Source organism: Elaeis guineensis, chromosome 6, assembly GCF_000442705.2.
Source record: "Elaeis guineensis isolate ETL-2024a chromosome 6, EG11, whole genome shotgun sequence".
Classification (NCBI taxonomy): domain Eukaryota; kingdom Viridiplantae; phylum Streptophyta; class Magnoliopsida; order Arecales; family Arecaceae; genus Elaeis; species Elaeis guineensis.
The window spans coordinates 6,535,057-6,545,949 of NC_025998.2; the positions used below are offsets into that span (position 1 = coordinate 6,535,057).

The 10,893-nt window shown below is 38.3% G+C and overlaps 1 protein-coding gene and 1 long non-coding RNA gene across 2 annotated transcripts; one reads left to right on the forward strand and one right to left on the reverse strand.

Annotated features, from left to right (window-relative positions):
- Positions 1-141: 141 nt before the first annotated feature.
- On the forward strand, positions 142-3,632 carry LOC140858428 (uncharacterized). The gene is made up of 4 exons (XR_012142002.1): positions 142-684; positions 744-925; positions 1,157-1,642; positions 3,054-3,632. It is a non-coding gene; the product is annotated as an uncharacterized lncRNA (long non-coding RNA).
- Positions 2,923-9,302, reverse strand: LOC105047487 (ras-related protein RIC2). The gene is made up of 3 exons (XM_073259025.1): positions 8,864-9,302; positions 7,421-7,434; positions 2,923-3,497 (listed from the first exon to the last, which is right to left on the reverse strand). Exons 1-3 carry the CDS (start codon positions 9,071-9,073, stop codon positions 3,065-3,067), a joined length of 657 nt encoding a protein of 218 aa, XP_073115126.1. The 5' UTR covers positions 9,074-9,302; the 3' UTR covers positions 2,923-3,064.
- Positions 9,303-10,893: the final 1,591 nt, after the last annotated feature.

The following is a 10,893-nucleotide window of genomic DNA, read 5'->3' on the forward strand; positions in this document are numbered from 1 at the left end:
TTAAAAATTATATATAATATATGATTTTAAAATATATATATATATATATATAAATGAAGGCTTGGTGGGACCTCTGTTTAACACGCGACGCTTTTTAAAAAAAGGCGGGGGGGAGGGTGGGGAGGAGCGATCGCCTAAGCTTCCCTGTTCCGGCTTTGTTCGCTTCAAGCCTCCCACCGCTCGCGGAAGCCATCGCCGAAGTTTCGCATCCCCTGCTCCACTGTCGTTGTCGATCGCCGAACCGGGCACCGACCGATCAGAACCCCAGGACAACGAGCTCACTGGATTCTTGAGCCAGCCCCTCCGTCTCCCCAAACTAAATTTGCTGGACCCGATCTTCCCCCGAAATCCAACACCATGGAATCCTCCAGAGATCGATTTCCAGACGATGGTATCGTTAGAGAACGATGGATTGGCCGTGGAGCTTCTGAAGCCCGTCGGGTCAGCGTTCGGGTGTTTCCAGCTCGTGAACCATGGCATCCCGCGGGATTTGATCGCTGTCGGTGATGTCGCGGCCACCGTCTCATTCAGAATTCCACCGGAGAAGAAGGCAGCGGCTGCGAGGTCGCCGGAGAGGCGGTGGGGATTCGAAGTAGAGGAGGGAGGTGAGGAATTGTTTTGGTATCGGAGTGAAATGGGAGAAGTATTGGCAGGAATTTGGCCCCAAGGTCACAAGGATTTTAGGTATGTGAGTCTATTTTCCCTATTTTTTCTTTTCTTTTCCTAAATCGTTAAGGTTGCAGCATCGTGACTCATATCGAATGGTTGACGGTGATGATATCTTTGGCGACGGAGTTTCTAAAGAGGAGAGGAAGAATAGGAGGAGGATAACAAGAGAATAAATAAAAAAAATATGAATATGTTACGAAATCCATTGCATGAGACTTGCACCAGCCACCACAGATTGAGAGAGAGAGACACGAAGGTATAACATGTTCTTTTCCTTACTTTCTGAATATTATTTTAAAAAAATCACATCCCCATGCGACGCATTGGGGTTATAAACTAATTTCACAAATAAATTTAGTGCTCAAGTTCTCCAATATACCTCTAGAAGAAATTGCAACCATTAATATTTTCTCACGCAGCATATTGCGCGTATGCATCAAAACGTGCGATATGGTAGCTCATAACAATAACAATTTAATGGTCCCAGGGCTCCTCAGTTGATTCTAAAGCCTGGCTCCTCCCAAAGAGAAATTATTGCATGCACCAGGTGCAAGTGAACCAGGTGCAAGCGAAATACAAGGGGTAGCGTGGCGTGTGATCCACCGTGGGATTTGACGCGGTCCAATTGCACCTGGTGCATGCCATACGGAGGCCCTCCAAACGGAAAAACGTCAAGTCTCTGTTCACCTTTGGGAATTCGATCTCATGCACCATTTCAGAAAAACACCCACTCGGAACGTGTTCGCTACTCTGGCCTCCCTTGTCCATCACCCGTCCCCTTTCCATTCAGATACAGAATCCCCAGTATCTCCAACCAGACAAGACACTGGAAATTGCCAAGTTTCTTCTTGGTCGAGGTTGTCCTCAAAACCTTGGAAGTTTTAAGCCAACAAGCCTTCTGGACGAAAGCAAATCGAGAGAACGACGGAGGGGATGGGACAAAAGAAAAGGAGACATGCTGCACGCCATCCAGGTAATCTTCCGTCCTATGTCTTGTCTCTAGAACAATTGAATTTCCGTAACTTCTAAGAGACGCAAAGGTTTCACATCTCACATTTTGATTTTGATTGGTGCTTCCATCTTCGTCAGTCATTTATGAGTAATCCCAATAATTGATATCTGAAATCCCGTCGTAAGTGTTTACTTGCCCGGTTTCAAATTATCCAAATACCTGCCTCAGATTTCCTCCACCTTCCATCAACACTTAACATATTTTGCAGATTGCAAAATCTCTATTGACACCTTTAATCAGGAAAAAATTTAGGTTGCATTTGATTATACTTTTTGATTTTTAATTTTTAAAAAATATTTTTTATTTTTTATTTATTTTTATTATTGGATAAAAGTAAAAAAATAAAAAATATATTTGATAACTATGTTGCTATAAAGCAAAAGGTAATATTTGGTGACGGCAGGTGAAAAATTCGACGAGGGAGAAAGGTTCAAAATGGGAGAAAAAAAAGAATGAGGAAATGAAGAGCTCAATAAGGAAAAAGAGTTCGAACTTTTTACTTTTTGATTTGGTATATTAGATATGTGAAAGTAAATAAAAAATAAAAAAATAAATTTTAGAAAATAATTTTTTTTTTTTGCATATAAAGTAATTATTTTAATTTTAAATTTTAAATTTTTTATTTTTTACGATGTTTTTAAATATTATTTTTTAATTTTTATTTTTTAAAAATCAAAAAATAAAAAAATATTGTTTTGATGGCTAATCAAAAGCACCTTTAATATATTCAAAGGAACTTGAGGCAATCTTACCCTCGCCCTCATCTACTTTACTCTTCTTGAATTTGTCATCCGTCCACCCCAAAGATCTCTCCTCTAAGACTGCCATTTGTAAAATTTCTAGTTATTGCCTTCCGATCCACATGTACCTTTATTTTCATAATCCTTCGACGACAAAATTTAACCTACTTAATTTAATTGGTAAATTTTATCAAAGGGTGCTACTTCTATCATGTGAAACCTGTTACATATGTAACTGGTCGATAACATTGTCAAGTCCATGAGTTCCATACTTTTTCGTATCTTTTAATCTTATGAGGAATGAAAAGAAAATTGGTCCTGGAGACGGCAAACAAAGTCTTTTGCCTACTCCATGCAACAAGCACGCACAACCTATTCCTTAAAGTAGATTGTTTTAAATTCTTGACATAAAATATCAGCACCACTGATCATGGCAATTGCCAGGAGCCGCAATGAATCTTAAAATATATTTCTTCATGATTTAAGAATCCAAGTACTAAATGTAAGAAAATCTTGATGTATTCAATTTCAAGCACATCAGTCCCACAAAATGGTGGTCTAAAATCCACCATGAAAAATGTTGTGCAGAAATACAAAGCATGCGCTAAATACAGAAATCAAATATTGTGCAGCATCACCTTTGCTAACCAGAGCAGCAGCTAGATTTCTTCAGTGCAGATACATCATCTTTCACATCTATTCTCTCTCCTTTACTGGGGAAAGCAGATGTTGCACCATCACCTGCCTCGACTGCTTTCTTGCTGACAATTTGATAAATCTGAGTCAGAACTTCTGCAAAAGCATTATCCACATTTGTGGATTCTAATGCTGATGTTTCCATGAAAAAGAGTGATTCCCTCTCAGCAAAAGCCTTCCCATCTTCGGTGGAAACAGCAACAAGATGACGGAGGTCGGACTTGTTACCAACGAGCATCACAACTACACTGGGATCTGTGTGGTCCCTCAACTCCTTCAGCCAACGTTCAACATTCTCAAATGTAGCATGCCGAGTAACATCGTATACAAGCAGTGCACCTACAGCTCCTCGATAGTAAGCACTGGTGATGGCACGATACCTGCACTTACAGGATGGAACCACATAATAAACATGCCTTCAACCAGAGATGCAGTAAGGCACACTTGATATGAAGTCCAACCTGTTATTGCAACAGATGCTTGCATAAATATATTTAGTATGTATTAAGTAAAAATTGACGTGCCTATCCTTGTGGTCGCTTGTTATTTGATTCATTCGAGATCATATGCACGCATGCATAGCCTTTACTTAAAAGCCCATGATACCCTTGACAGTAGTTGAATATGCAAATATATCAACTCACCAACCCATAAAGTGTGATTTGTCATCTGATATATTGAGATACAGAATAACCTGATTTGATAAAATGAGATATAGAATAACTTGATCTTGAAAACTTGCTTAATTAGTCATACAAATTTCAGTTGCAAGATTACAACCCTACAATTTCTGACAAATGTTAATATATGAAAGCATTGCAACATCACCAAGTTGATTTGTACAAACAATTAATATTCAGAACATCCCATCCGTTTTCATTTGTAGAAAGGAGGCAGACAGCCGCTGATCATCATATTCAAAAATCATAAAGTACATCCAGAGGGAACGGCACAGGAACATTATGTCCCAATTTACTTCTTCGAAGTGTGGAAAAAGATTATTAGTAGATGCTTAGTCAACATTGATGCTTACAAAAAATGAATATTAATTTTGGCAAAAGATCATTGTTTTAGCAAATAGGTTATCTGGTTAATAAATTCTGAGAGTATGATGCAAAGGATAAGACCAATAGGACACGATATTTGTATCCACAAACTCATTCATTCAAGCATGATAAAGACAGGAAAGGCTCCTGACAGACAGCAGCAGATTAATATTGTTGCCAGGGAACATCCTAGTCTTTCTTAGTTTCCCGCACAAGTTTATCCAGAAATTTTGAAAAAATGAATGAGTACTCATTCCTCTGTAACCTTTGAAAAAAGAAAAAAAATTATTCAACCTAGATAACCGAATAGTTTTATCTGGCTTGAAGAAAAGGAAGTACCTAAAAAGTGAGTCCCATCTTTGAAATCCTAAAAATGCCCTTCCGTCTTCCTGCACAATGCTAGAAAATTTGTTTGACTTTATAAAACTGGATGATAGACGTTCAGATTTATCAGACAGGGCCTTAGAGAAGAGTTTTCCCCCGAATAATGGAACAGATGTAGGCAGAGAGGAGGTTCACCTAATCTGCTGCCATAAAACATTGTCTTGCCCAAACATAATCCTCATTGCAATCCCGCAGAATCAAGATGAGTGAAAACTCTTCTCTAAGAATGAGACAAGGACAAATCATCAGATTTCTTCTTAGGCTTATAAGATCTCCTAAGGTTAGGAGCATGGGTTCCAAGACCTCAGCCCAACCTAGGGTCGAGGAATTGTCGATAACCTGATTAAAATCCAATTCAAACCTAGCCCCCCAAAACCTACAGCTGATCTGTATTGAATCTCAACCACACCTTTAGAACCTCATCAACCTACAACTGATTATTTGGACCTCATCTATCATCAAACATGTTCATAGAATCTTCAGAGACCTAGAACTTAAAAACAGCCACCAAACTTGACCACCATAGACCGAGTCCCAAAACTAACCCAACCAAAGAGAGATTTCTAAATTCAACCCTTCCATAGTTTGTACTTTCTTATCTATCCCAATATCCTGCCAACAACCCACCACCCAAAAAAGAAAAAAAAAAGATAAATAAATAAATGAACCCCTTGGCTGCATTAATTACAAATTTAATAGGGAATTAATTAAGCTCCATTAAGACCTAGGAGGTATGGAGATGCAATGGTAAGCATATGCTGATATAACAAAAATAGAAAAAGAAATGATTCCATACACATAGGAAGCTACAATGATTAAATGTATATCCCATACATATATATATGAAAAAGCCGTAAAGCATAATGATATATTACCATGACATAGTCCAAATTCCATATAATCAGATCAGCATCCATAAATATCATCATTTAGTCATTATTCGAATCCATGGATAAAGTCCATATCCATATAGGATACTTTGAAAGCTCTTCCCCTCATCGCTGAAGGTATCCAAGTTTCCTAGGAGTATCCAAGATATATCCAAAGCCTTCTTTAGGATACTCAAAATAAATATCAAACATGTCCCCCAGCTATATCTTACAAGCACTAGCATCCAATGCATTGGACTCTCTATATGAGCCTCACGCCCTTATACCCTCACCTGTAAATAAAACACACTTTCAACCTATCATATTCTCACTTGATACCTGCCCACATACTTTATTTGGCATTTGATTGTTACTTAAATGCACTATACTGAGCAGTAAGATCATATCTACCTATCCATTGCTCATCTCAAAAAAAGAGTGAGACCTTGGAATCCAACCACACATGTGCTTTCTACCCTCCACAAAAGGGCCTTCTAACTTGATACTTCTTAAGAATTTTGCCTCTCCTCCATTAGCCATTCGGACATTTCATCTTTGTTCCATGCACAAATCTAAACACTTGCCAAAATTCTGCATTTGTCCGTATTCCTCAAGAATTTTTTCATACCCTAAACTATTCAAGCCATTAACCTAAAACAAAGCTTTAGGATTTGATTCAAAGTCTACATTTACGCTTGATACCTGGCTACTCCCTCCCATTCAATCAAATGATTCATACCAAGTCAGCTAATCAAAATCTCTCAAATATCGATCCAAGTGCTCCATTTAGTTTGGTCACTTTTATCAAAGCATTATTTAAAGAGAAAGAGAGGTTGCTCTATTTTGGGAACATTCCCTCATTCTAGAAATCTAATCCAAGGAGTCACCTCCATCTCCCCTTCTACCTTACAAAATCTTAACCTGAACCCTAACTAATGAAACCCTTACAAACCCTTAGAACCATATTAACATTCTCCAAGAGAACCATCTCTATGGTCCTTACATCCACCTAGCTCTCAATCCCTAGCTTTTCAGTCTCTTGGTGTCAAGACCTTGCCCCTGGCACAAAGATTCTCTCTCAAGCACTTTCATGTCAGTGAGACTCGGAGCCTCTACAATGTGGTTCGAGGTGGTTTTTCTTCCCAAACCATAACCATGGAACTCCCATAACATGCTTTTAGCACAGGACATGGAGTCTCACCTCTCATTCTCTAGTATGGCCATGCCCATTTGTCCACTTATAGGTAACTATTTGCACAAGAGTTTGTTGCATACAGTCTGCTAAGTCTTATGTCATGATCATTTGGTTGTGGAAAAATTCATAAAGAAGTACAAGTAGAAGTCACCTCTGTTTGTGTGTATTTGAGTGTATGCTCACAAACGGAGTGAAACTAGATTGCTTTTCAAAATATTTAGCCTCAAATGCTTCCCATGCACAATCAGCGACAGATCTTTTAAAATGACATTCATCCCATTGATCATAGTCTACATTGTATGGGTTTCCTAGAAACCAAAAATAAATAAATATTGGTAGTCTCTTACCTATAAGATAATTTTCAGCAATTTTTCTCAAGAAAAAAAAAAATCCATGATAGCAATCCATCTTGTGGACTGATATCACTGGCTTACTTGACACGATGCAAGGCCCAACAGATCTAGAAGAACAACATTTAAGCTCAAGTTTGACTTAAACTAGTTGATACAAAATACAATAGCTCATTTCAAGATCCGGTGTTGTTATCACATGGCACCATCATTCCATTGTCCAAAGTTTCATTGGCAACATTGGTGGATGCATGTGAGTAAATGTGGGGTCAATTGACCCTACAAAAAAAAAAAAAAAAGTATGTATATGTACTAATAGGAAAAGCCAAATTGATCCCACTATTTTACAAATTGACACTATCTCATGTAAAATTTTGAAGAAATAAAAGATAAAAAAGACCACATCAAAATAGTAACTATGACCTACATTCTCTCTCTTTAATGACTCACATGTCCTACCTCTCTCTCCCTCTCTTCCTCCTCATACTACTTTGACCTCTCTCTCTTTCTCCTTCTTTCTCTTTCTTTATTACTTACTTCTTATTTATCTTTTAATACCTATCCTAACCTCATCCATCCATCTCTTATATTTAAACCTCATATCAATTTTTTTATATCCTATAAAACCACATCAAAAGATGAAAAAAATAATTATGATCTATATTCTCTCTCTTAATGACTCACATATCGCATCTCTCTCTCCCTTTCTCATGCCACTTTGACATCTCTTCCCCTCTCTCTCATTCTTTCTCTTTCTTTATTCATTACTTCTCTATTTATCTTTTAATGCCCCAACCCAATCCCATAGTCCCCATCTGTCCATCCCCTACATTTAAACTCTACATCAATTTATTTTTTATATCCTAATCAATCTAAATGCAATGAACCTAAATTAGATATATATCTTTTAGTCTCTTTTTTTTATAATACTTTTTTTGTTTTTTCTTTGCTTCTCCTTTTTTTCACTTATATTAAATATATATGATTAGAGTAATTTTTGATTAATCATTCTAATTTTGATTTTTAATAATATCTTACAATGCTCTTTTATAATATTTTATTATAAAGGATATTTAATGTATTACATATCATTTTTCTATAACTTTTATTTTTTTAAAAAAAATTAATTATTTTTTTCCTTTCTTCTTTCTCCTTTCGTGGCTCCTCCACTTCTTTTATTATATTAACCCCACAAAGCAAAATTTCTGGATTGGCAAAGACGTTTTATTTTCAATAAAATGACAGCATATTGTTCATATTTTTGCTCGAAGAAGACTGAACGAAATAAACATCAATCAACTACTTCGTGTTGGAGCTAATATTAAGAACCAACCTAGACAGGATCACATGATAACTACATCGCATCAGTTTGTTGAGAACCCAATATATTACATCTCACTATGTAAGTTCCCGGCCCCCGAGGAGTCAAACCCCATTTTATATCCTTGCACTGTAACTTTCCCTCTTAATCGACAAAGTTCCATTTCTAATCCAAATTCTTAGGCAGCAAATGGCGCCTCCATCCATAAAAGCCTCTTTTGGTCGCCCAGGTTGCACCAGACCACAACAATGCATAAAACCCAAAAGCAATACGGGGAAAAAACATCTCACCATCCTCCCTTCCTGGCATTACTTACCCACAACAATGCAAGTCTCACAAACCATTATCATACAACACCAAGGATTGGATCTAGCAGATCACTCCACCTAATCGAAATCCAAGAAATCGGCAGATCATGCAAATGTTTAGCGACATCTAACGCCCATTCCAAGTCCTATAAATATCAGAGATCCCAGATCTCAGAACCAGAAACCAGACCAAGAAGGCAAGGCAAAGCAAAAGAAACAAAGAAGACGGGCCATTGGAAGTAGAAGAAAGAAGGAGGTACCTCTCCTGGCCGCGGTGTCCCAAATCTGAGCCTTGATCACCTTGTTGTCCACGGTCAAGCTCCTGGTGGCGAACTCCACCCCGATGGTCGACTTGGACTCCAGACTGAACTCATTCCTCGTGAACCTCGACAGCAAATTCGACTTCCCCACCCCCGAGTCCCCGATCAGCACCACCTTGAACAGGTAATCGTAATCATCCTCCGATCTGTACGCCTCCGCCATGTCCTTCGGCAAAACAGAGCAAAGAAAATACGCTACCGAGAGGCAGGCGCGTTCGGATCTCCCGGCGCTCCGCGTCTGTGCCGCTGCGTGTCGGAACGCTCTCTTTTCCCTTTTTATATTAATGGGAGATCCGCTCGGGGGGGTGACCGGATTCGTAGAGAGAGTAGGGGGGAAGCGGTTTCAAGGATAGGGACTGAAGAGCGAGGAATTACGGTAATAGCCGGGTGGGTTTGTGAGGGTGGGCTTCTGGATGTTTGGAGTGGTCCACGTCGTCTTATGGTTGGTTGGTCTGACAGGTTATCAGTGATGACAATGGTAGGATTGGGATTGGCGTTTGGGGAGAGATTCCAGCTGTGGAGAGCACGTTACTGCGTGCTTTCCTTTTCTTTTCTGTGCTCGATTGCGGAGGGGACAACTCGTTATCAGGCAGCTGAAAAGCGAGCCTGTCATGGCCCCATAGCACGAAGATAAAAGAAGAATACTACGTATATATTGAATGTGCTCGCAAAAAATGTAATCAGAGTTTTGAAGGTAACAATAGCTTCAACGAGTTTTACTCTCTTTTAAAAGTCTTATTTCAAAATTCAAATCTGGATTGGTGCGTGGAATTCTTGTATCAATAGCATTGGCTCACCGTATGATAGGAGATCGGTAGGAAATGGAACTTCTTTTCGGCACCAAATTAGTCAGATTATGAGAGAGTTGGCCACGAACATAAATATAAATAGACATGTATATAAGATTTTGTCAATATATGAGAGAGTTGGAGTGTTCTACCAAGTGCCACTAGGAAGCTAGGTGCATTTGGGCTAGGTTTGAAAATTACATGTTAAAAGCAAAACTTGGAACCACTTTAGACAGCTCTGATTTGCTCTCATAAGCAATGCTGAGTTAGGTCTAATTTAGCCAAAATAAGGTCAAGATTAGACAAGCCACTTTTGGACGTTATCCCATGTAAGCTAGCAAGGGATATGAGTAAAACGATTATCTTTTTTTGAATTTTACGTAGAAACTATAGAACTGGTTTCCCAACAAGTTAAATGTTAAATCTTATCAGACTGCTCCATATCAAGCAAAACCAATCATTAAAATTTCGATCATTTAGAACTTAAAAACCTGATGGCTCCGTAGCCAACTTGCAATCTAACCAAATGTTGTCCAATAGAGAGGCTATCATTTAAGATCTGAAAATTTGAATCTATTCAAATTCGATGCAGCCTCAATTTTAGATTCTATCCATGCTTTTTTTTTTGATGAAGTGTGGAAGAAGGTACTTCTCCCGTATAATTGATTAATTTTAAAAAGAGTATATGTACAAAAAGAAGGAAATCTGAAAAATACAAGGAGAAAGATAATAAAAAATTAAGATGGAGCTGAAGGTGATCAGCTTTCACAATATCCTTCAATCAATTTTCAGATATTTCAATAGATGAAAGAAGTTGCTGATCCTTCATAAAATTGAATCCGGCTGCTTGCCAACGAAGAAAGATTCTTTTGCATATCTTAAAGTCAAATTCTTGAAGAAATGAAGGGAAGAAGGCAAGTGTAGATGATGGTGACTTGTTACCTCTTTTCAGCCCTTAAGAAACCACCAATATATAATGGTTCCAAATCACATCTATTTCATTATAAGCTTCTGTAGAGATATTTGTAATTTCGTACTGCTTGTGGTTTCATTCGGCTAAATTCCAGGAGAGGAAAGAGGAGGAACGCCGCGCGCGCGCGCGGAGAGGAGAGAGCTGCGAAGATTAAATAGCTTATGCAGACGTAACGTGACGTACAAGAGAGAAAAACACTTCCAATAACGTAGCATGTCATAA

Coding starts and splice junctions, on each gene's coding strand:
- LOC105047487 (XM_073259025.1), bottom strand. CDS start 9,073: ATGGCGGAGGCGTACAGATCGGAGGATGATTACGATTACCTGTTCAAG.